Source organism: Eptatretus burgeri, chromosome 10 (genome assembly GCF_056783735.1).
Source record: "Eptatretus burgeri isolate ZD-2024b chromosome 10, Ebu_testis_v1, whole genome shotgun sequence".
Taxonomy (NCBI): domain Eukaryota; kingdom Metazoa; phylum Chordata; class Myxini; order Myxiniformes; family Myxinidae; genus Eptatretus; species Eptatretus burgeri.
This window is the reverse complement of record NC_140970.1, coordinates 91818024-91844679: the sequence shown is the minus strand read 5'-3', so window position 1 is coordinate 91844679 and position 26656 is coordinate 91818024. Positions and strand designations below refer to the sequence as shown.

At 44.9% G+C, this 26656-nt stretch overlaps 1 protein-coding gene across 1 annotated transcript in view; it reads left to right on the top strand.

Annotated features, from left to right (window-relative positions):
• Positions 1 to 1140: 1140 nt before the first annotated feature.
• The window catches only part of ALDH4A1 (aldehyde dehydrogenase 4 family member A1), a 31826-nt gene continuing 6310 nt past the window's right edge, over positions 1141 to 26656 (top strand). Inside the window, exons 1-11 of the mRNA XM_085899435.1 lie at positions 1141 to 1304; positions 1742 to 1835; positions 14663 to 14755; positions 14921 to 14968; positions 15390 to 15545; positions 16072 to 16221; positions 18118 to 18192; positions 18505 to 18692; positions 18943 to 19016; positions 19172 to 19368; positions 20647 to 20694. Of these exons, the coding sequence (XP_085755561.1) occupies positions 1261 to 1304; positions 1742 to 1835; positions 14663 to 14755; positions 14921 to 14968; positions 15390 to 15545; positions 16072 to 16221; positions 18118 to 18192; positions 18505 to 18692; positions 18943 to 19016; positions 19172 to 19368; positions 20647 to 20694 (1167 nt within the window). The 5' untranslated portion in view covers positions 1141 to 1260. The remainder of the gene's footprint in view (positions 1305 to 1741; positions 1836 to 14662; positions 14756 to 14920; positions 14969 to 15389; positions 15546 to 16071; positions 16222 to 18117; positions 18193 to 18504; positions 18693 to 18942; positions 19017 to 19171; positions 19369 to 20646; positions 20695 to 26656) is intronic.

Sequence of the window (26656 nt, the reverse complement as noted above, 5' to 3'; positions counted from 1 at the left end):
GGGTGGGTGGGTTAGGAAAGAGTGGGGAGGGGAGGGTGGGTGGGTGGGTGGGTTAGGAAAGAGTGGGGAGGGGAGGGTGGGTGGGTTAGGAAAGAGTGGGGAGGGGAGGGTGGGTGGGTTAGGAAAGAGTGGGGAGGGGAGGGTGGGTGGGTTAGGAAAGAGTGGGGAGGGGAGGGTGGGTGGGTTAGGAAAGAGTGGGGAGGGGAGGGTGGGTGGGTTAGGAAAGAGTGGGGAGGGGGAGGGTGGGTGGGTTAGGAAAGAGTGGGGAGGGGAGGGTGGGTGGGTTAGGAAAGAGTGGGGAGGGGAGGGTGGGTGGGTTAGGAAAGAGTGGGGAGGGGAGGGTGGGTGGGTTAGGAAAGAGTGGGGAGGGGAGGGTGGGTGGGTTAGGAAAGAGTGGGGAGGGGAGGGTGGGTGGGTGGGTTAGGAAAGAGTGGGGAGGGGAGGGTGGGTGGGTGGGTGGGTTAGGAAAGAGTGGGGAGGGGAGGGTGGGTGGGTGGGTTAGGAAAGAGTGGGGAGGAGGGTGGGTGGGTGGGTTAGGAAAGAGTGGGGAGGGGAGGGTGGGTGGGTTAGGAAAGAGTGGGGAAGGTGGAGTGGGGTAGGAAAGAGTGGGGAGGGGAGGGTGGGGTAGGAAAGAGTGGGGAGGGTGGGGTAGGAAAGAGTGGGGAGGGTGGGGAGGGGTAGGAAAGGGTGGGGTGGGGTAGGAAAGAGTGGGGAGGGGAGGGTGGGGTGGGGTAGGAAAGAGTGGGGAGGAGGGTGGGGTGGGGTAGGAAAGAGTGGGGTGGGGTAGGAAAGGGTGGGGTGGGGTTGGAAAGGAAATGGTGGGGTGGGTAGGAAAGAGTGGGGTGGGGTTGGAAAGAGTGGGGAGGGGAGGTGGGGTGGGTTAGGAAAGAGTGGGGAGGGTGGGGAGGGGTAGGAAAGGGAGGGGAGGGTGGGGTGGGTTCGGAAAGAGTGGGGAGGGTGGGGTGGGTTCGGAAAGAGTGGGGAGGGTGGGGAGGGGGTAGGAAAGAGTGAGGAGGGTGTGGAGGGGTAGGAAAGAGTGAGGAGGGTGTGGAGGGGTAGGAAAGAGTGGGGAGGGTGGAGTGGGGTAGGAAAGAGTGGGGAAGGAAAGAGTGGGGAGGGTGGAGTGGGGAAGGAAAGAGTGGTGAGGGGAGGAAAGGAAGGGAGATTGTCGAAAGAAAAGGGGAGGATTGAAAAGGGAGGAGAGCAAGTGAAGGCTTAATTTCCATTTCTCGCGTCTGACTCGCCACCTCAGCTGAACTCATGGCGCTGCTCAGGTTGACGCGACGCGGCCTCAGCCTGTCAGGGTAAGCGGCCCGAGCTTGTTCCCCACGACGCTCAAGAAGCCGAACGAGCGATGGACGGTTTGCTTCCTCGTGTAATTGGTGACGTTTCGCGATTTATTTCTCTCTCCGACTCGACGGTTCTATGAACGGCTGTTATTCCCAGCAATGGTAAAATTAAACTTCATGAGCAGATTCTCGTGTCACGTGGCCTCGTAATTGAGGATCATTTCTCACGACCGGCTCGGATCGATAAAGCGACACCTGTAACCGCCTCCGTCATCCCGTACGGTCACCGAACCGCCGTGTTTCTTGTGCTTCTGATTCTCCATTCAGGCCTCAATTACTTGTGCAACAATCGCTGCAAATGGCAAATGGCACGGTTTCTAAACGATGTGCATGCTGGTGTGGGGGTGGTTATCCCTCTCTCTGTGCGGTTACGATGACCCTGATCCTTCCAGGCTTCGCGGTGTGCACCACGTGGTGCGGGAGGTGAAAAATGAACCTGTGCTCGAATTCCTGCCTGGGTCTCCGGAACGATCCGAGCTCGAGAAGGTGGGTTTGTGGGGAATGAAGGTCACTTCGGGTCACTGGAGAGGTGAGACTGCACCTGCGGTCCATATTACTGATCGTGCTAGATTTTGACCTCTGGAGAACCTTTGGGGTTTGCAGGGGCGTTTGCCTAAGGGAGGGGTTGCTATTGGCTAAGCCAGGCTGCCCTGCCCTTGGTTTTCCAACCAACCAGTCTGTTGACGAATGTTGCCAAGAACTGAACACCATTGGCAACATGGTTACCCTCACCGAAGGAAAGAGGATTGATTGTATTTGGGTCCGTCCGTTACTCGGCAAAAAAATCTTAGTGTGTGTGTGTCCGTGTCCGTGTCCGTCCGCTTGGCTCCAGCCCAAACCGATCAACCGATCCTTCTGAAATTTTCAGAGATTCATGGCACCGACCTTGTGACGGTCCCTCCTTGAAGCTTCTTAAACTCCGGTCCACCAAAAAGGTCTACATAGGCAAAAAAGCCAAATTGGGCCAAATTTTCTAAAATCCTCAATTTTCATCCGATTGACTTGATATTTGAAGAGAATTTTTCATGTCATGTCGCTGAATTCAACTTCCAATTAATTTTAATGTCAAAAGGTCAACACAGACCTAATTTCTACAAGCCGGGAGGCGACGATGGTTCGCGGGAATTATTGAACAATGCCACGATTGGTACAATTGAGTTAGTGGAAGCTTTTGAGGAAGCCCTACCGTAGAAACCTATCTCTTCCTTCAAAATTGACCAAATCAAATCGGATTTTTTTTTTATATGTTGTACTTATGGACATTACGCACAGCTTCTAGGAAATTAAATTGCGAGAAAAAAAGTTCAAGTGGGCGTGGGACGCCCCTCATGCAAAAAGACACAACTAGACCATGATATCTCGCTTGTGTCCAAGTTTCATCAATATCGCGTCAAACGTCATGGAGCTATGCTCTGGAGAGAGTCACAAACAGACGGACAAGCCGGTAGGCGACATGGGTGGTCACCATATAATTGCATACTAGTCATACAGTTTTTGACGGATTGGGCTGAAAATTTTTGACAAAGAGGTTGATTATAGTGCGCATAAAAGCACGGAAGCCGATTTTTGATTTTCGAAAAAAAAAAATTTTTTCGGATTTTTTTCAAAAATTTAAAAGTCCCGTTGCTAGGCAACGGTGGCGTCCATACCAACGGTGCTCAAAAGCATACAACTAGATCCTGGTATGAACCTACCAGTCAAGTTTCATCAAAATCAGTTGACTCCTCTGGCCTCCAGGGCTGTCCATTACATACAAACAAACAGACAGATGGAAAACCTGAGACTAAGGGTAGTCTAGCAATCACCCAACAGACAGACAGACACACTGGCACAACGAAACTATTGGTCACTGCTGGCGTCCATGAACCAAAATTGATAGATAGGGCCATAAATTAAATATATCACTATATCTCAAAAAGTTGTGGACAGGTTGTGACAAAACAAGGTGGATGAGTTGAATAGGTGACAAGAACAAGCGGATTGGATTTTGGTTCGGATCCAGCCCATCAGTGGGATACAAAACATGAACTGTTCCACCTGGCACAGGTATGCGCTCCACCGAGTGCCATTGTACTTTGTGCTGTTTTGCCAAGTTGTCACTCTGGGAGTGATTTTTCATTTGTGTGTTTGTCTGTCTGTTTGTTCGCTCAGAACTTTCATGTTTTTCTCCATAACCGCTTGTCGGATTGAGACAATTTTCACCATTGGTGTGACTACTCATGTAGAATATTTTATTGATAATTAAGACATCATAGGTCAAGTGGTGTGGCAGCTATATTGGAAAAAGGGAAAAACTTTGGACCTCTGTATCTCTGAAACTGCACCCAGGAAAAATTTGAAACTTGGCACATGGCAAGTACTTATGGGAAATGAGTGATTATTATGACATCATAGATGTCATCATAATTGCATATGTACAACGCCACATCCGATCAGTGTGAACATTTTTGAGCGTCATCTCGGGATAAAATGGTCCGCAGAAAAAAAATTAGATGTCATGGGTCATGTGATTCGGCAGCCATATTGTTAAAAATAAATAATAACCTTCAAAAATCTTCTTTGAAGTAGCTGAACAGATCAAGGCGAAACTTTACACATATATGTCCATGAGGAACAAAAGATTCACACGTATGTCATTGGTCACATGGTTTGGCAGCCATATTGGATTTACCATAAAGCCTATAAAAATCGTCTCTGGAATGGCAAGACAAATCGAGGGGAAACTTCACACAAGTATTCTCCAAGCCATGGGTGTACAAGTTTGTTCAGGAATAATTGATAGGTCACATGGTTTGGCAGCCATATTGGATTGAAGAAAATATTAAATAATGTTTTCTCTGGAACTGCTTAAGTAATCGACGTGAGACTTCACATTTATGATCTCGTAGTGATTGGGGATGCATGTTATAAATATCAACTTGATTGGACACATGGTCTGGCAGCCAGAATTTTTTTTTTTTTTACATAGGTTCTTTTTTTTGACATCTATATAGTTTGAATAAGGCTCACTTGGCTATGCCTGGATGGGTTGTAGGATAGAGGAGTAGCAGATGAAATGTGAATCCTATCCAGGTTCCTCCTGATGACTTGATCTTTGTTTTTTTTTCTTGTTTGGGTTCCTTCTGATTACTCCAATGCATGACTGAACCTATTTGGTGTTCAATTTGATTTGAATTGAATTCATTTTAATTCCATTCTAAATTCAATTGAATAATGAATAATACATTTTTTTTTTTTAAAGGTCATGGGTCAGGGTTATGTGTCCCATCAAAGCGAGGTTGCATCAAAGTGGGACGTCTTGGTTCCGTAGCAGTTTAATTTCATGTATGTACTTGTAACAATGTACTTGCTCTGCATAAGGATACATTTAATTGGAACTTTGTTGCAGGAGGACACTATTCGGCCCATCGTGCCTCCGCAACACTAACACCAGTCTCGGTTGGATGTTGACAAGTTCAGAGATAAGAGGCCAGCTGAGGAGTTTGCGAATAGGCCAAGTGCGGATTTGGGGGTCTGGGTGTTTTGGGGAATCCTGAAGAATTATGGTGCCCTCAAGATTACCATCTTTGATGTTGCCGGCGGATGTCTTGGAACCCACTGTCAGGCAAAGAGGAACTTGGTCTCCGAAGGGACACTGAATGCCATTGACCAGCGTTGCAGAGTCAGGCTTAATGGCAGAGCTGAGCTGTTCAGGGAGCTGAGGTGTAAAACTGTACGTGCGCTGAGGCCAGACAAGGAGGCCTATGTCCGAGAAATCTGTGAAGGGGTAGCTCATCATCTGTGGACGAGTGATTCTCGTCATCCTTACATTGGAATTTGTGCATTGTGTTCATCCAAGCCCATCCCTCAGTGTACTGCAGTTAGAGCAGATGGTGGTGGGCTCTTGACAGAGGAATCTGAAGTGAAGACCTGCTGGGCCAGTTCCTTTGAGAGGCTGTGCCAGGCTGACCCACCAACTGTTGAGTTGGATGTCAAGGGTATATCTATCCCCATTGCTAACCCTCTGATCAACTGTGAACCACCTTTCTTTGTGGAAACACAGGCTGCGGTGAACCAATTGAAAGATGGTAAAGCCCCTGGGATCTGTGGCATCCATGCTGAACTTCTCAAGGCTGGTGAAAATAATATACTTGTATGATTGCATGCAGTTCTGTGCTCTGTTTGGAACACAGGCATCATCCCAACTTCCTGAAAGAGGGGCCTTGTTGTCCTTCTTTGGAAAGGGAAGGGTGATCACCAGGACTTGAACAATACCGTGGGGTGATGCTGCTCTCAGTGCCGGGCAAGGTCTTTGCTCGGATAATTCTTCAAAGGGTTCACCCCCGGGTCCCTCCTCCTACCCCACCCCTTTCCTTCCCTCTAGACTTCCACCCCACTCCACCCCTTCCCCATTCCACTATCTCATCCCACCCACTTCCCCTGCCTCCTCCTGCCCACCCCTTGCCCTCCCACTTCCTCCTCCACCAGCAACACACACACATGCATCTCATTTTTTTTCCATTTTCTGTTCCTAACTATATCTCACACACACACACACACACACACACACACACACACACACACACACACACACACACACACACACACACACACACACACACACACACACACACACACACACACACACACACACACACACACACACACACACACCATGAATTGCACAGTGTCGGTGCTCTTCCTAAAACATAATCTTATTACGGTTGTGGTGGTACATGGAGGAATTTCATCGCAAAGTTAGGATTGTATGGAGTTGCTTGGTCCGTGGATGTGTAGGAGACATCTCAATATAAATGAATTTTGGGAAACTGTGAGCATAAGTGTTGCGTGTCACCACACGGGGGGGGGGGGGGGGGTGGTGGTGGTGCTGTGTTAATTAGATTGAGATTAAAACTAATTTTCCCCAGTATGTAATTGCCCCCTGTGACTTTCTCGACTACGCTTTTGTATTTCAAGCCAGCCATGAAAGAAGTGTTTTTTTTTTAAAATAACAACCGCCATACCAACAAGCAAGCAAAATGTGCTGAGCAGGCAGAAGCCCCGCCTTCCCAGTTTTCGTGCCAGCAAGCCATACCTGGAGGTGGATGATTGATGGGCGTGACATCAGAAGCGAAGGGTTTTGGTTTTGTTGCCAGAGAGATGATGGAGCTAGGAGATGGCATGTAAGAACAGAGCATTATGGCTGGCTTTCCTTCGACGCATGAAGAAGACAGCACGATTCTCGTATTTGTGCTGAGGCGAATTGGCTCGCGTGGCTGAGCAACACGCTAGCCATTTACTCTTGGCTGGTTGTGAGAGACTGACCTCGAAGCCTCATGTACATCACTGAAGGGAGCGGTGCCATTCTGCAGAGAGCAGCTGCGTCGCAGCCTGGTGTTGGCTCAGTGGTTAGGGTGGCGGCTTGGGATCCTAGGGTACCGAGTTCAAGCCCCGTTGGGCCGCTGAATTAATACACCAGGGGGTTGACTCAGCCTGTCATCCTTCCGAGGTCGGCGAAATGAGTACCAGTTCCAGTGTGTGTACTGGTAGAGGGTCACTGCATCAGCGACACAGTCACGCTTCAAGAAATGATGGCTACCCCGGCAGCTAAGCTGCCATACGACCACCACACAGCTGCGTCGAGAGAGGCTCGGTGCCATTTTTGGGCACATCTTCCCACGAGGGACGAAGCGGCTTGATCGCAAAGTTCAACAGAGACCATCTCTGGACCAAGCTACGTGCCAGAATAAAGAGAGGATTTGCTTTTCTTTTGTTTTCCCCTTGTTTGTATCCAAGTCCGTGTGTGGAGGCACCTTGACTTTAGACCTTAATTACTTCACGTATTATTACATTCTGACTTGTACACTTGTAAATATTTATATTTTCATTAAATCCCCGTTTATTTAAAGTTGCTGTGTCCGTATAATTGTCATGGGATTTGAGTATAAACCGCTTGTGATGTACAGCTATCTGTGCCGCCCCGCCCATCCTGCGCATGTCATTTTCTCTGAGGATCACATGTCCGCTTCCGAAGGAAAACTGCTCAGCGATCAGGGCTTGGTTGGTGTTAACCGCCCGTCCACCACAATTTGGTCGGGGGGGGATTAAACGAACCGCCAGACCCATGACATTTGGAGTCAGGAGTGTGGGATTCGAACTCTGAACAACATTTCACAGGGGACATGAAATTGTTGATCACGATAATTGGTGCCGGGAGAAAATAACACTTGGGAATTTAAGGGAAAGGAATACATTTTTTTTTTCTGAGGACATTAAACGCGTGCAGGAAATAGACTTGTCAATTCTTTGTTTTCCTCCTCAGTGCGTTTAGATTGATTTATTTTCTGTAATACCTTTGATCTTTTTAAAATCTCACTGGTTTCTATATTTTTATATTTATTCATTCTCTCTCCTCTCTCTTCTCGTTTGTCTCCTTCTCTCTCTCTTCTCCCTCTCCTCCTTCTCTCTCTTCTCCCTCTCCTCCTTCTCTCTTGTCTCAGTTTCTTCAACTCCTTCCTCATCCCTTACTATCCTTGAACCACTTTCACCCCATAGAATATCATACATATATTCATCTGGATTCTGCGATACTCTTGAATCCACAATTATTTTTCTCATAATAGGAAACCAATAAGATTTGTTGATTATTCCTAAAAGAGTTTTATATTTCATCACCTTTAGAAGTTCATTTTTATTTAATATTTCAATCAAATCTCTATTTGTGGGGTTTTTAACATCAGTATAAGGTCAGTTTTTAATTGAAAATTGTCCGTGTCCATGTTCCAATTTGGCCGAGCAGATTTGGCGGAGCCAATGTTTGAACCATTTGCAGGACATGTAGCTGGAGGAGAGCGACGGTGACGTTGACATGTCAAATACCGAGCAAGTGACTAGTTCGGAAACAATCAGAAGTGAGCTTGCTGATGTAAACTCTGGAGAGAGAATTGCCCAATTCAAAAAAGTGCAAGGTGGTTTAAGAGGCACAGAAGGACCTCAAATGGACCAGTGTGAGAGTGATGTTTTTGAAATGAATTCGCAGAACCAATCTCAGAGTTCAGATTTCAATGATCGTTGTGAAGGCCAATTACTCGCTATTTATGAATCTTGTGGAAGTGATGCCAAGACAGAGGGTTATGATGAGTTTAGTGCTTCTTGCTGTTGTGATGCAGATTGTACAACTGTAGTTGAGAGTGTATCTCCAGAAATGTCTTTTGATGATTGTACGGTGGGAAGTGACACATTTGATAGTATGAAGGAAAATGACATTGAAGTTGTGAAGTTGCTGGATGAGGAAAGTGATCTTCCTGAACTGGGCACTCACAGGAAGGAAAGTCCTGAAGTGTGTTTTGTCGAGCCAGGATTGGCGCAAGCCCAAGAAAGATGTGTTGAGGAGAGTCGCAGCAGCTGTAACTCTCTGTTGAGCAAGAGACTCTTCTTAAAATAAACCAAAGTGAGTTGAGTGTAAGCTTTGAAGAGAAAATGTCTCCACTTGGTGTGAATGTTGTAGATTCTGGTGATGAAAATGATGCTCAGAAATTTTCATTTGATGAACTTACCATAGCTGATGTACCCCCGGAATCCCTTCCAGATGTCAGATCGATGGATTCTTCAGGAAGGGATGTTGAGGAGAAACAGGTAGATGAACTGCATGACGAACGTGAATTGTCAAACACTGGACTTGTTGACAATAAGACCCGTGCTGAGCTTTATGAGTGACTTTATCAGTCTTCTTTCGTTCAAACCAGTCGTTGAGAAGGATACTCCAGAAATTGTGCCAAATGAGAGGGAGTTTGACGTTGAGGAATGTGTAATTGGGAATGAACCATTTGATGATGAATGTGTGATTAGGGGCAATAAGGAGATGAATAAAGAAGATTAGCTTTGTATGGAGTCTGTCGCAGGAGAACATTTGCCAGGAGATCAGGACATTGCCAACTGAACTGCAGTCTTTCAAGAGCAAAACCCAGAAAGTGATGGAAAGCCTTCAGGAGAGAGTGTGTGAGCTCGAAGCTGAGTTGGATAGCGATCACAGCTGCCGGAAGCATGTGCAAGCTAATGCCCCAGCCCTGCAAGCTGAATTGGATGGGCTGTACCGGCAGCAAGCCAAACGAGCACAGCAAGGGCTCACGAGAGCTGAAAAGAAAGTGTGGGCAAGTAAAAGGCGGTATGGGAAGATGAAAGAGAAACATAAAGAGCTGCACGAGGCCAAAACACATATCAACTCACTCCAACTCTCATGGCAGGCAGCCGGTTAGATGAGCATTACAGCCCAAGGTCAGGTGATGGTGTTTGCATTAACCATGGTGGCTGTTTTTCTGGATTTTGTCTGTCGTGGATGGTGGAGTGTGGTTGCTGGCATCCATGCGTGTCTGGGAGTTGTCCTCATGTTGGTTGTGGGTCAGCCGGCCATGGCCTTGTTCCGCTCTCGATCTGGCGAACCAAGGGGATGCAGTTTTGGCTGGGTCCGCTGGGCTGTGGGAATGTCTGCCTGGATTTTAGCTGTGGGCACAGTTTTTCCTGGAGGAGGATGCAGGCATCGATTTGGAGTGCATGAGAAAACTCTTGTCTACCAGATCCTGGAGGGGGGGTGGGGGGGGGTGCAGGCTTCTGTGAACGAATGAGATAAATTTGGGTCTGCCGGATCCTGGAGGGGAGTGCAGGCATCAATCCTGCTGCCTCTCGCAAGAATGTTTATAGACACAGTTCTTGTGGCTGATCTGATTCTTTAACGCCTAATCGTGGGTGTGCTTGAAGTCTACAAGTGCACCCAAACATTAGCCACATGATGTGCAAGAACTTGAAAAAATAGGAAAATTAAAAGATAAAAAAACCAATGTCACCCCCAGGGTGACCAGTATCTTGCCAAAATGTGAACATGAGTGACTTATTTATTCGATTAAAGTTACTCAAAAAATAAGGGTTTCGTCGACCTTGATGCTTGACCTTTTTGTGACCTTGACCTTTATATTTTCGTACGGTTAATGGTATCTCTCCAGGACCGTTGTACATGAAATATGAAGAGATTTTGATGAGAACTGAGGAAATAAATTTTTCATGAAAAATCCGTTTTTTCGTCATGACGTCATCGCGTCAAACTTTTGACAGATCTGGAAAGCACTTATCAAGCGCTTTCATATGAGGTATTACTTGATATGGTATCTAAGATTTCAAAATTTGACCTTGGGGTCAAAAACTTTCGACCTCCAGCGCTAACCATGAAGGTCAAGGCCGATCGCCACCAAAAATTAATCAGCTGAGCGCCAGACCATGAACTATATTCCCATGAAGTTTGAAGACGATCCGATCAAAATTACTCAAAAAATAAGGGTTTCGTCGACTCCCCTGATTTGCGACAAAGTGACCTTGACCTTTGACCTTGACCTTGAAAATTTTATGTGCTGAAAGCGACCTCTATAGGCCTCTGATATGCGAAGTTACAAAAATTTCCAATGATAACTGTGCTCTGCAGAGTGATCAATACATGATTACAGACAAACATACAAGCTGACTAACATATCTTGCAAAAACTTCGTTTTGGCAAGATAATAAAAAAAGTATGTAATCCAGTGAGTTTGAAAGCAACGAATCCACAGGAGTTGGATTTAAAGGATGCAAAGAAAATTAGAAGGGGTGGATGACACTCTTGGAACTGACCAACCTGCGACGACTTGGATTAAGGGTAAAGTGTTTTGATGCTGACTGTCCCAAGGGTTCAGTTTTGCTAGAAATTGGAACATGCGTCATTAGCATGGGAGCGGGCGAGAGTGACTCAATGGTCGGTATATGGATTGGTTTGGAAACCAGAATTGGCTCATGATGTTGATGACTGTTGTGTGTAAAGAATTTGAATGAAGAATTGTGTTTGGAGAATGAATGTGAATTATAGCATGTCAGTAGGCCGTGGCAATGGAGGAACACGATCACCATTTTTGCATTGCAATGTTTGAGAATTGAATGACAGCAGAGGAGGAAATGAGATGTTGGATTGTGTGGGTGGGGAAGATATGTGGGTCCGCAGGAATGGATGAAGCTCTGGAGGAGCAGTGACTGCGCCCCCCCTCCCCCCGAAGTAATTCACCCTGAGCGTGATGGAGCATGGGCCACTCGCTCAGGGTGACGGAGCACGGGCCACTCGCTCAGGGTGACGGAGCACGGGCCACTCGCTCAGTGTGACGGAGCACGGGCCACTCGCTCAGGGTGACGGAGCACGGGCCACTCGCTCAGGGTGACGGAGCACGGGCCACTCGCTCAGGGTGACGGAGCACGGGCCACTCGCTCAGGGTGACGGAGCACGGGCCACTCGCTCAGGGTGACGGAGCACGGGCCACTCGCTCAGGGTGATGTGGTGCGGCAAAAGCGTCTGCAGTGAGTGAACGATTCACTCAGAATGACACGGCGCAATACCGCTGTCAAATGTAGGGTGCTCGGCAAGTGGCTTAAGCACTCAAGCTAGCACTCCAATTAAATGGTTGATAAGGAATGGCTGGTTAGGCTGTGGCTGCATATCATATAGGGTCCCTTTAACTTTAAAGCTGGGTTTCAGTGTGCCTGCAGCAGTTAAATAAATTAAATGTATGCGTTCAAATAATGACTTTCTCCACAAAAGAGTTGCTATTTAACATATAACAACCCTGGAGACATCACAAAGTTTAATCTCCCGTGAAATAATCATTGCAGATAATCCGCCACGTTGCCTGCTCGTCTGTGCACACGTCACATGGTACATCGGTCCATGGTCCACACAAATGTTTTTGCTTTATTTTAAAATGTCTGTTTTTTACCAGATTTGCTTTGATTTCCTGTTGAGCACCTAGCAAAACCTCCAAAAATATAGACACAGATCTGGCAGACTCTCTGGATAAGCAGTCCCTGTGGGGGACAGGGCGTGAGGTCAGGCAATGAATGCATTAAATCAAATAGCTCAATGAAGCTGGTTAATTTTGGCACGTTCCTAAATCTTTTGTCCACTCAATATAATTCTCCAAAGAGTGGAAAAGGTAAGTTTAATGCTTTGGAAATTTCACATTTTCTTGTGTATATATGGAGGAGGGACTATGGCCTTGCTTGCTGAAAGTAAATCGGTATATAGGCTTAGTTATATGCCTCGTTATTTCTTTAAATTATAAGATTTCACTCCAGATTTCAACACTTCTTTAGTCTGGATGATATCCGATCCTCAAAGCTGTAATAATATTTCGATGATATACTTTCGTTAGTTTGTGAGAGTAGATCGTGGAAAATTGCATCATATAATTGATGAACTCACTCCAAGCTTCTAATTTGAAAACTCTACTACATCCAAAAGCAATGCATACAGTGATTCATAGCTGTGATGAACAGGCATTCGATAATATGAGTGAGGAAAGTGAAAAAAAGAAAAAAATATATATCGTAAAGAATTGGTTGCGGCCTGCTCCAAATCAAAGAATGGTTGTGCAGGCCAAAAAACATGGTGGCTTCAGACCCCAGCGAGGTTACCTTGGATACGCTTTAAGACCCCATTGAGAGCAGTGACCAAGTTTGCGCCTGATAAAGGATACAATTAAATAAAGCCCTTTTAAAAGGGGTGTTTTAATTAACCCAAACGCCCAATTTTCAGTCATGCACTTCCTTGGGGTTTTCTTTGTATGCATGCAAAGATTCAGCCTGCTTGGTTTCATGGTCTTGGAGTTATGGAGGAGACACACTGACTGACACACACACACACACACACACACACACACACACACACACACACACACACACACACACACACACACACACACACACACACACACGTATGAGGATAGAAGATGAACATGTTTTTGCTTCAAACCAAGGTTATTTTTATTTGTATTTTCGGGAGTAATCGAGATCATCTCTGAGCTAAGGCTTGTGTTTTCTATTTTCGGCAGAGTACAGTACAAACGAGTATGTAATATGTTTACCCTTGCCCACCTCGTTTTGGAATATATTTAAAAGGTAAAAGTTTTGTGTAATTTACACCGTATTTGTATGTTTATTTCAATGTTAACGTGCTTTATATATGTATTTATTTAAATTGTAATGTGTGTATTTCTGGCTGTTGTTGATCTTCCTCCATATTTTCTCGAAGTCCAGCAACCGAACCCCCCTCTTCCCATTGGCTCTTGGTTTCCACAATCGTGGTTTTAACTATCGCAGCATTTTCCAGGAACCTCACCTCCACAATATTGGAGGATTTACTGTGGACATACTACACGATGTCTGTTACCCTTCCCTCATCCACCCAATCAGAAACAACTTCCTATAACTGCAATAAATTTGTTAAACAAGATCTGCCTTTGGTAAATCCATGCTGACTACCTTTATTTAGTTTGAAATTATTTAAATGTTTCCCTACCATTCCTTAATTGATGTCTCCAACACCTTCCCCACAACTGAAGTCAAGTTAACAAGTCTAAAGCTCCCCAATTCTTCTCTGGATCCTTTCTTAAGAGTGTTTCATTTGCTACTTTCCAATCCTCCAGTACTGATTCTGACTCCACTGAGCTGTTAAAGATATCTGCTAACATCATGCTTAGCTGCTCTGCTCCCTCCCTCAAAACTCTCGAGTGCATATCATCTATCCGTGGAGCTTTATCCTTCCTTAATTTTTTTTGAGCTGTTTTATTTATTTATTTATTTATTTTGAGCCTCCCCTACTTTCACTTCAATCTTTTCTAAAAAGCCTTTGCTCACCCCTGAGATAGATACTCAGCTATTGGAAGTTCCCCTGACTATTCCCATGGTAAATGTGGAAGGAAATTTTATTTTAAGTCAGCCTGCTATCTCACCCTCATAATCTACCAATTCTGTGCTATTCCTCAATGGGCCGACAATCCTCTTAACCCTATCCTTACCTCTTCAATACTTAAATAATATCTTGCTGTTATGTTTAATATTTTGGCAATGTCTTTTTCGTATTCCTGTTTGGCTTGCAGAGTTATTTTCTTAACCAGACTCTGTTTAATGTTCCAACCTTGTCTTCCCTTTTTTTGTACACAGTCTGGGATTTCCTCTGCTCATTGCTGGCTTGAGAGGAATAGCGTCTCCGCTTGGTTGGAGCAATGAGTGTAACATTCATAAATTTCTGCTGAGCAGCCAGGGGAATCAATTTTCAAGGAGGAAAAATAAAAAGTTTAACACATGAAATATAGAAGTGGTCCCAAAACGTGGGTTCAAATCTGGCCGTGAGACGAAGCCATTTTGGCACGGAGTACACTCATTGTAATCCATGCCGAGCGGATCCTATAGCAGGCTATCGCTATCCTTGGCCGAAATGGTTGGATAATACAATGCCTTGTGTGTGATGTGTGAATATCCCCAACATGCAGGCGCTGGCATCGCTGCAAGGTGTCACGGAGAGAATCCCGTGTGTGGTCGGAGGCAAGGAAGTATGGACAAATGACATTCGGTACCAGCTGTGTGTAAGCTTCTCACATTGCAGAACACTCTCAGAAACTGTCCGATATTTTATGATATAGCTTGCCTCAAACATTTCAAATCCATGTGCCTGAGCTGCAGGTTGTTAATGTTCGACTCAAGGGTATACTGTGTATATATATATTTATTTTTTTCCTCCTTTCTCTCAGCCGTTCAACCACTCACACAAAGTTGCAAAGTTCTGCTATGCAGACAAGGTATGGAAAGGTTGCTGCCTGTGGACAAGCCTGTCCTTATGGGTTTGCTGTGTCTGGAACATGTTCATAAAGTTGAATTTCCACCTTTGCTTGTATTTCTTTAAAATTTCTTCTATCATGTAAATGTACATGTACATATTATTACTATCATGTAAACACTTCTCTTTATGTCTGTCTTCTTTCATCTTTCACTTCCATCCTATTACTTGTTTTTCTAATTTTCATTTGAACTCCTCTCCAATGAGCTGCCTTGCACCACCTCCTCACCTTTGTCCTCCACTGCTTCGTTTTCATTACTTTTGTTTACATTCTAAATAGTACTTCAGCTCCCATAATTCCCTTCGGGCTTACCCGCCATTCCTGGATTTTCTGTATTTATGTATTTCTATGTTGCCCCTCGCCCTTTCATTTGATCTCCCAGGGTTTGCTCAATGAGGCTATATCGGCAGCACTGGCAGCACGTGCAGAGTGGGATCTGCGACCTTTAGAGGATCGTGCCGAGATCTTTTTCAAGGCAGCGGATCTGCTGAGTGGCCCGAAGCATGCTGAGATCCTGGCAAAGACGATGATTGGACAAGTTAAGCAGCACTCTGTCTCAAATTGCTCTCTTTACGCACAACTTTCAGCCGAGTCTGCATAATCCATAACGTTGCACCGATAATCCTACACAATCCATGAAGTTGCAATGCTTGCATAAGCCCATGATGTTCAAGCAGTAATGCACAGAGGTCTGCATTGTGCTTTGAAGCATCTGTTGGTAGGATAGCTTGGCAAAGGATGACGAGATAAATACTCAGGAAGAGAGACAAAAAGGGGATTCTTAGATGCATTTGTGTGAGTGGTGATGTGTTAAAGAATAGATAAGAGCTGGGCACAATGAAAAAGCTAAGACTACTTACAGGCCAACAAACAGTTTGGTCAGCATGTTTAAGTCTTTGTGCTTCTGCATTGAAATTGAAGGCACTGTTGCTTGCAGACATTAATTCAAGACAAATTTTTATTTGCATGCAGGCTACAAAACTACTTGGCTCATGTTTATTTATTTATTTATTGTTGGGAATCATTTTATTTTCTCCTTTGGTGGTGTAACTTTGTGTGCGCAGGGAAAGACTGTCATGCAGGCAGAGATTGACGCTGCTGCAGAGCTCATCGACTTCTTCCGTTTCAACGCAAAATACGCCCTCGATCTGAAGCACCAACAACCACTCAGCGTCGCACCCAGTACCAACACCCTGATATACCGTGGCCTGGAGGTCTGTGAGCTTCAGCTCTGTACCTCCCCACTCCTTCCACGAGATTTACACCTCCATAATCGATGTCACTACAGTTTGCTCACCATCACCAAATTGGCAACACCAAAATTCAGCATGCGTCCTGTTTAATATTTTTTGGGGGACGATATGACTCATGCAAGTTTTTGCAGAGTTCTGTGAAGTTTGTCCCGGGTAGGGTTTCACTTTGTGGTCAAGGCCAAATGAGGGAGGATATTGATAAGTAAAGGTTTTGCTGAATAACAATGTTTGTGTTCATTTTTCCATTCATTGAGGCTGGCTTGTGATTTATTTATTTATTTATTTATTATTTTCTTTGTGCCCACCCTGCCTTCCCTGCTTTCCTTTCACATCTATCTTATGCATGGCAATATTGTTTATAACCTTTAAGAAAAAATTCAGAACAATGTTGCATATCCTGGGTGCAAGAGAAAGAAGATCAATGTTTTGTGAAGATCCAAGTTGGCGAGGTGATCATGGCGTGCTTATTTCAATAAATTTTTGACAGTCACCTTCATTTTTATTTTTAAGATTCAAAAGTGAAATGAAGAGTATATTTCCTTTTATACGATTTAAGTTTTAAAATAACAATATCAAATTTTCTTTTTTACAGAATATTAATTTAATTTTATTTTTTTGCAGTGGTCTGTCTTCTACCGCCTCCTTTCTGGTCTTGCACCCCGGCTCTTTCCGTCTTGTGTAACTCCCCCCGCCCCACCGGGTTTCTGTAGGGTGCACACAGTCTACCATCAGCCCCATTCTGGTGAAACTCCCAAAATGCAGAATCATTGCTCACCACTCATTTGTTCTTCTCTTTTCCACCCGTGGAACCAACTTCCACATTCCCTTTAATCTCATTCTTCCCTCCAGATCTTCAAGTTATCTCTCCACCACCATCTCAGATCAACCCCCATCCAAAACTATGATCTTTTGCACCTCTTTCGAAATTTCCAGTTTTTCCTTCCTGAGAGTTTGCTTCATGATCTATCTTGTCCACCCACTGGATGCTCCCATACCATTCTTTCTCACCCGCATCACTTGTTTGTCTGTCTTCGTGTTAATATTTGTCCCGCTGTTGGTGTCCTCCCCTCTCCCACCCCCCCCCCTCTCCACTGTACCTTTTTATTCTGTTGTGTCTTTGTCTTTGTTCTGTGTTCACACTTTTCCACAAGCTTTAGCTTTGTATCCAAAGAAAAAAGTAAACCATCCTTTTGGGGAGGTGGGCTGGTGGGTGCAGTATTAAGTCAGTTGTCCCCGAGACAAATGTTTTAAATGTGGATGCCAAAGATCCAGTCATGCCTTTTGACAAGTGCAGAGTAAGTCTGCCAGTAACCCCTTGCTAAGGAACAAATTGATGCCTTTGAATTCTGTTGAAAAGGCAAACTACCCAGCTTATTCTTCATCCTGGAAGCTGCGCTGCTTGGACCGACTCTGCAATTGAAGATTACTTCTCAGAAAATATTACCTCTTGATGTTTTACTTGCTTACATTGCAGTACTTCTGAGGATCGTTTCAATCTATTGCCTTGCCAAGCTACCACATTCATTTAATAAATGACTGGTGGGATATTTGTTGTTTCAAAACATTTATCTGTAATAATAGATCATTTATTTGTTTGGCCAACAGTCCCTCTGGCAGTCTAAAGCCTGTTTCCAACTTAGGAAGCATTACAGTTACTGTAATGTTCTTCTACACTTCTACACTCCTGTAATACTCTACATGACTGTTCTTCCAAGAAACTTCACAATCGGGTGCACAAATGACAAATACATTGCCTGAAAGCATTTGGCATTCCCTCTTCCTGCATACATCTGTGGCCTGTTTGTCCCATTTCCAACCAGGAGTATTTATTTGTTTATTTGATTTGCTTCTTTTCAGGGCTTTGTTGCTGCTATCTCTCCTTTCAACTTCACAGCCATTGGTGGCAACCTGGCTGGCACTCCTGCACTGATGGTGAGGGAGAATTATGTGAACAGTCAAACAGATTGCATGTTAAGCAGTCATGAATTGGAGGAATGTGCTGCGGATTGTTTAAGTTTAAATGACCAACTATTACCTACCAAAAAAGGCAAGTGATCTCAACTTTACTGTGAGACTGTTGAGCAGCATTTTGTGCAGATTTTGAAAACTCTGGGAATTATGCTGCAGATAGGTGAGCATTCTTGAATGCTTGGGTTGGCAGATCGATATATATATATATATATATATATAAGTGTGTCGAGCAGTAGGGGTGGTTATGCTGGGTATACATTGTGTTGTGTGCAGGGAAATGTGGTGCTCTGGAAGCCCAGTGATACGGCAATCCTTTCCAATTTTTGTGCATATCAAGCGCTAGTACAAAGTGGTTTGCCACCAAATGTCATCCAGTTTGTTCCTGCTGATGGCCCGACCTTTGGTGACACTGTGACCTCCTCGCCGCACTGTGCTGGCATCAACTTCACAGGGAGTGTCACGTGTGTTTGTTTGGGTTGGGAGGGACTATTTTTTTTCCTTAATTTGTCGGATTATTCTCCATTTTTCATCTTTTCATTTACCAAGAAGGAACGCTTAAGCATAAATAGCATAACCAGCACAAAATTGCGATTTATCTGCAGATCATAGTGAAGCGGACTGGGTTCAACTGTTTTGATGTTTAACTTGCTTAACAATTGGCTCCATCTCACTTGTCTTCTTTTTTTTTTTTTTTCCTTTTCCTCCCTTCAGAACATTCAAACGACTCTGGAAGCAGGTGGCCCAGAACATAGATAACTACCACGTGTTCCCGAGGTTGGCTGGAGGTAATGGCACGTCAACATCATCGTCATTACACCACATCAAAGTAAATCTTCACCTTGTAATGACATTGCATTTAAATAAGATGGGGAACTATCGCAGTGAGAATATAATTGAGTGCCAGGAATTATGAAGTCTGTGTGCACGTGACCTGTTGCAGAGTGTGGAGGTAAGAATTACCATTTTGTCCACGCCTCTGCGGATGTGCGCAGCGTGGTGACCGGCACGCTGCGCTCCGCTTTTGAATATGGCGGGCAAAAGTGCTCGGCTTGCTCCCGGATGTACGTTCCAGACTCTCTGTGGCCACAGATACAGCAGGGCCTGCTTCAAGAGCTTCCTCATTTGCAGCCGGGAGATGTGAGCCAGAAGTTCTGCTTTGCTGAACGCTCCCAATACGGCACTTTCAAAATGACGTAATCTGCCCCAGGTTGCTTGGCATGCCATGTGCTTGGCACACCATCCCGAGTACTGAAGTCGATCAGAGTGGCCTGGACATATTCCATGCCTCCAACATAAGGATTGCAGAATGAATCGACGAAAAAACAAAAAGAAGACTTTAAAGAAGCTGAAAATACTTGTAAACGTACCTGTGAGAAAGGGGTGTGCCTCTGAACAACAAAACAGTTGGAGAACTTCCTGATCAACTCGTCCAAGAAGTTGATGTGTTTCAGTCCGTATTGTGAAAATTCCCGACAATATGAGCCCGTGCAAGGCTCGAGGTTCATAGACGTGTGTTCTAATTTCTAACCAAACCTTCGTGGTTCTTAGCACCGATGGGAAGGTCATATCTGGGACTTGTTGATGCATAGGATAAGTTTAAAATGAGATTGACTATTAATCATGCTTGGGAGGGGGAGGTCTGGGTGTTGTACAGGGTGTGAGGGTCGTTATATATATATATGTATATATATATATATATGTATATATATATATATATGTATATATATATATATATATATATATATATATATATATATATATATATATTTTGTTTGGTTCTGGGGACAGAAGAGAAATTATACTCTATTTTTCAATCTAATGGTGAAAGGAGGTTGTGTGTGTGTGTCTGTCTGTCCGCTTTAACCACGGCCGCCACTTGTTGAATTATACGAATCCGACTCCTCTCGTATTCTTACATTATTGTGATTACGATTCACATTCAGGAATAGAATAATTATGTTTAACCATTTTCGAAATTGCCACTCTTCTGTCTGAATGCTGAAAATTATGTTGAAAAAAAACGATTCGAACCGCAGATTTTGCGCAAACAACGACAGGTTAAGAGTGCCTGGTGAGCAGAAGCGAATCGGTGTAAACGCACCCAGCGCATGCGCAAAAGCCCTCGTTTAGCATTCATACGTCATTTTGAAACTGCAGTATTGTATGCCTTCGATAATACCAACAATTCACCACACTTCAATTCCTTGTCTTTCCTTCTTTTTTACTTTCTCCAAACTCTGCATGAATTGCTCTTTAACCCCCTTTGTTTTCACTGTGAGTTAAGTAGCTGACCATAGTTATTCTGGAAGCTACTAGCTCAGGACACATTTAAATATAAATGCACTGAGCTGTCCTTCCCTTATCCCCATACCCCTCCCACAAGCCAAAGTGGTGTGTGTTGTGTGTGTTTTTCAGCCTGTGAAAGATTTTAAGACTTTCTTCTCTGCAGTAATTGATCAAAAGGTACGTTGACCGTGAGCAAATGCTGCACTATTCTGGTCCCCCTTTGATCGGAAGGATATTACACATCAAGGATTTGGTGCAACATCACAAAGATGGTTTTTGTGGCGTGTTAGGAGTTATTTGTATTGGAAAAGAAGAGATTTCAGGTGTGGTGAGTGAGTTTTCAAGATGATGAAAGTGAATAAGAGATTAAATTTAACTTTGATCCCTAAATATACAAAAAGTGAGAGGACAAAAAGGTTTACTCGAATGCATATTCGAGACTCAATGCGGAAATGCTTTGACGGGTTGAACAGGTGTGTCTGCGTGTTCGACGAGTGCATGAGGTTACTGTCAGGAAGCTCTCAGAACTGACACGATAACCAATTTCTGAATGTCATTCACATCCGTGCACCCGCTTGTCCCTGGATGGAAAATTATTATATCGTCATTCAAAATGTGGTAGAATTGGAAGGTTTTGTAAATATTCAATGATTTATAAATGGTTGCCAAAATATAGCATTTACTTTTTTGTGTATGAAATTTCAGCTCATGAAAGAGTGTGAGGGTAAAAAGGCAACACAATGACAGTGGGGTCATAGTTGGAAGCAACGGCCAAGGGAATGAATACGAATAGAGGGAAAGGAGGGAAGGAAACAAAGTAACCGACAACTAATAGTTGGGTGAGGTAGTAACGAGGGTATAAAAGATCATGAGTAACAATTGGGGATAACAGGAGATGCACCATTTGCTTGAGGTCCTGGAGGGAAGAGTGGGATTGAACGGTCTCCAAGGAAGTTTCAGAAATGGTGACAAAAAGGGAGAGTTAGACCAGAGGAGAGGTGGTATAAAAACAAGCAACAGACCTTGCATTCTGAGAGTAACATGCTTTGTACTTTGGCCTGATTGTGAGTAATATCGATAATTTTGAGAGCTTTGGATTCCACAGTCCAGGAAAGATGGATGTGTGGTGGGGGCGCCATCCCATAGTGGAGAGCTGTCCTCCATTGAACTATGGCCAAAGGCATTGTAGGCTGTGAGTAGTTCTGATTTCCCAAGGAATGACTTTGAATGAGAGAGGAAGTCCAGTCTGCGGCTGGTTTTGGAGGCCAGCTTTGCTCTATTGTCAGTCTAGGAGAGATCCAGGAGAGATCATGGCTGATGGTAAGGCCGAGAAGTTAAAGAGACTGAACCTCTTCCAGTGGATGACCATGGAAATAGATCAGCGGATTCATTTTGACAAACTCCTTCCTGACCAGAATTGAAAATTGTGTTTCATTTGTCAGACTATCATTTAATCTATTCCAGATCAACAGAGAGTGCTGCAGCTGCTGTTTGCCTATCATTGGGATGGGATACTGTCTGACACTGCACGTGAAAAGGCTGAATGCCTCAACTCCGTGTTTGCTGATAAATCTTGTGTCCCAAACCCATCGTTTCCTGAGCCCACCTTCTCCATTCGCACCCAGCTGTTCCTGGATTTAGTGTCCTTTCCTGACAAGGTGGAGAGCTTGCTGTCAAACCTCGACTCAGATTCTGCAACCGGTCCAGACGGCATCAGCCCATGTGTCCTAAAAACCTGCTCTTGCTCACCCTTTCATTTGTTCAAGGTCATCTGCCATCTGCTTGGAAATCAGCAAGCATTACTGCTCTGCATTAAAAAAGGTGTAAAAAAAAAAAAACGTATCCCTGCAACAACAGAGCAATCAGCCTTCTCCCAATCATCAGCAATGTTATGGAATCCATCATCGCTTCAGATGTTAAATCCTTCTTCTTCTCCAATGGCTTGATTTCTTATCATCAATTTGGATTCAGACCAGGTCACTCTACCTTGAATATGCTGATTCTGCCCTCCCAACAATGGATGGGCATCCTCAATGGCAGACATGAAATCAGAGCCATTTCCCGAGACATATCATGTGCTTTCGATACAGTCTGGCACCCTGCCCTGCTCACCAAACTCTCTTTCTATGGTATCCAAGAACATCTCCACTCATGGCTCACAGACTTCCTCTCGTGTCACAGCCAACATGTGGCCCTAAATGGAGTTCTTTCATCCCCTCTTCCTGTGCAGGCTGGAGTTCCTCAAGGTAGCGTTCTGGGCCCTGTTCTTTTTCTGGTTTTCATCAATGATCTCTCGGACTCTCTGGAAAATCCTCTATTTCTCTTTGCCGATGACTCCACCCTCTGCCGTACCATCTGTCATCCCTCAGACCGGCAAGCAGCAGCTTCTTCGCTCACTGCAGATCTGGATAAAATCACAAACTGGTCCAACACGTGGAACATGTCTTTCAATCCACACAAATCTCACACTCTCACTATGTCTCTTCGAAAGGACCGTTTACAAAACCCCCCTATCCACTTTCTCAACAATCCTCTGGAAGAAGTCTTTTCTTTCAAGCTTCTGGGTCTCACTATCTGCCATGACCTTTCCTGGGAAAGTCACATTTCCAACCTTGCCTCAAAAGCCAGTCGCCGACTGGGAATCCTCCGTCGTGCAAAGTCCTTCCTCGGCCCTCTTGAGCTCCTGACTACTTACAAAGCTTTTGTCCGTAGCCTGATGGAGTACTGCTCTCCCCTCTGGGCTGGTGCTCCTGCCTCCCACCTTTCTCGACTTCACGCTGTCGAAACCAGGGCTTTTAAGATCATTGGCATCTCCCGCAATGAAGCTGAGTCTTTGGGCCTCTCACTCAATCACCGCAGGTTGGTCGGTGGTCTTTCTGTCTTCTACCGACTCCTCTCCAGCCTTGCCCCCCCTGCTCTCTCTGCGATTTGTCCCAACCACATTTCCACAGGGCGCTCAAGGTCCGCCAACAACCCCCTTCTGGTAAAACTACCAAAATCACGAATCACTGCTCATCTTCACTCTTTCATTCCTCTTTTTCCCGCCTTTGGAATAAACTTCCTCACTCTATTCTTTCCCATTCTTCCCTCCAGGCTTTCAAAACAGCTGTTCACCACCACCTCTTATCTTCCCCCATCCAAATCCTCGATCTTTTCTACCCCCGATAATCCACCCATGCCCACTTCCTTCAATTCTCCTGCTTTCCTTCCTGAAAGTCCCTGTAATGTCCATCTTCTCCTCGCCATGTTCCCCGTCCCATCCCCATCCCTCTCCCTTCCACAGTTCACCTGTGTCTGTTCCCCAATGTTTTGTCCCTTCCACTCCCACCCCTCTTGTCTCATGCCTCCTTGCTGTGAGTTGTGTGTTAGCTCTCATACGAGCCTCGACCAAGGTATACAAAAAAAAAAAAAAAAAAAAAAAAAAAAAAAAAAAAAAAAAAAAATATCATGTGCTTTCGATACAGTCTGGCACCCTGCCCTGCTCACCAAACTCTCTTTCTATGGTATCCAAGAACATCTCCACTCATGGCTCACAGACTTCCTCTCGTGTCACAGCCAACATGTGGCCCCTCAATGGAGTTCTCTCATCCCTTCTTCCTGGCCAGTTTGGAGTTCAAGGCAGCGTTCTGGGCCTGTTCTTTTTCTGGTTTTCATCAATGATCTCTCTGACTCTCTGGAAAATTCTCTTTATCTCTTTGCTGATGATGCCACTCTCTGCAGATCTGGATAAAATCACAAGCTGGTCCAACACGTGGAAGATGTCTTTCAACCCTGACAAATCTCACACTCTCCAAAATCTCACTTTGTCTCTCCGAAAGGACCATTTGGAACCCCCCCCCCCACAACCCTCCACCCCTAATCTACTTTCTCAACAATCATCTTGAAGAAGTCCTTTCATTCAAGCTTCTGGGTCTCACTATCTACCATGATCTTTCCTGGGAAAGCTACATTTCCAAGCTGGCCTCCAAAGCCAGTCGCCGACTGTCCTTCCTTGGCACACCTGAGCTCCTGACAACATACAAATCTTTCATTCACAGTCTGATGGAGTACTGCTCTCCCCTCTGGGCTGGTGCTCCCGCCTTTCATCTTTCTTGGCTTCACGCTGTGGAAATCGAGGTATTTAGGATCATTGGTATCTCCCGCGATTAGGCTGAGTCTTTGGGTCTCTCACTCTCACCGCAGGCAGGTCAGTGGTCTTTCTGTCTTCTACCATCTCCTCTCCAGCCTCACCCCTCCCCACCCCACCCCCCGTGATTTGTCCCCACCCCCCGTGATTTGTCCCCCGTGTCTGTGATTTGTCCCCCCCATACTTCCGCAGGGCACTCAAGATCCGCCAGCAACCCCCTTCTGGTAAAACTACCAAAATCAAGAATCGCTGCTCACCTTCACTCTTTCATTCCTCTATTTTTCTGCCTTTGGAACAAACTCCTATATTCTCTTCAATCCCACTCTTCCCTCCAGGTCTTCAAAACAGCTGTTCACCACCATCTCTTATCTTCCCCATCCAAAACCATGATCTTTTCTACCCCCATTAATCCACCCCAAACTCACCTCCAAATTCCCTGCTTTCCTTCCTGAAAGTCCCTGTAGTGTCTCTCTTGTTTACCCCGTGTACCTCGCCTCATCCCTCTCCCTCCCACAGATCTCCTCGTGTCTCTGTTCCTCACTGTTTTGACCTTCCCTCTCCTGCCCCTCTTGTCTCCTCCTCCCCTTGTTGTACATTCTGTGTGTGTTAGCTCTCATATGAGCCTCGACAGTATTTACAAAAAGACCCTTTTCGACCCCGAAGAAGCTTTGGAACCCGAACACCATTTTGACCCATAAGACCCCAAAACCCTCTTAGACCCCTCAGACCCTTCGAGAACCCTAACACCAAATAGACCCCAAAAGATCCTGAGACTCCTCTCTACCCTTTAGACCTCTTCACACCTTTCAGACCTTTTTAATATCCTGCAGACTCCTTAGACCTTAAATTACACCTTCATATCCCTTGAGACCATTTTGATCCTTAAGACCTTTTCAGACCATTTGATGTTTACAATTTTTTCATACCTTTGACCTTTACACATTTGCAACTACACCACTTACGAGGTCCGTTTAAAAAGTAACGGAACTGAGCCTGCTGTGTGCACCACTTATACAACTTGAATGAACGGGTTGCGTCAGTCTTTCACAACATTCCAGCAATATATATATATATATATATATATATATATATATATATATATATATATATATATATATATATATATATATATATATATATATATATATATATGATTGGTGATGGTTGACTGCGCTCATTATGTGATTTTTTTTTTTTTTTACAGGTCGTGCTTTACACGTCTAGTCTGAGTTGTCGCGCTATGAGTCGTGAGCAGAGAGCCAATCTGAAGTTTCTTGCCAAGCTTGGCAAAACACCTTCCGAATCCTTCACAATGCTGCAGCAAGTCTATGGGGGAAGAAACGATGTCACGTCCACATGCATTTGAATGGCACAAGAGGTTCAAAGAGGGACGGGAGGAGGTTGAAGACGATCCACGGTCTGGAAGACCTTCAACGATCAGAACGGCGGACAACATCGAGCGTGTAAAGCAGCTGGTGCGCACAGGTCGTCGACTCACGGTGCAGATGATTGCTGAGGAACTTTCCATCAACAAGGACACTGTCTGGAGCATCATCACTGAAAATCTCGAAATGCGCAAGGTGTGTGCAAAGATGGTCCCCAAGCTGTTGTCCGAGGACCAGAAACAGCAAAGTCACTGTCTGTCAAGACATTATCGAGCGCCTCGAGGACGATCCAGACCTGCTCGGGCAAGTTATTATTATTATTATTATTACTGCCGATGAATCGTGGATAGTCGAATACGATTCCGAGACCAAATGGTAGAGTCATCAGTGGAAAAGTCTGGCAACACCAAGACAAAAGAAAGCAAGGATGTCACAGTCGAAGGTCAAGGTGATGCTCATCGCATTTTTTGACATCAAGGGCATCGTCCACTTCGAATTTCTACCACAGGGTCAAACAGTGAATATGCTTATTACAGGGTTATACATTGACAAGGAGATTCTCCGGCGCCTCATGAGATCAGTCCGGGACAAGAGGAGGGACAAGACACCCCTGGGTGCTCCACCATGA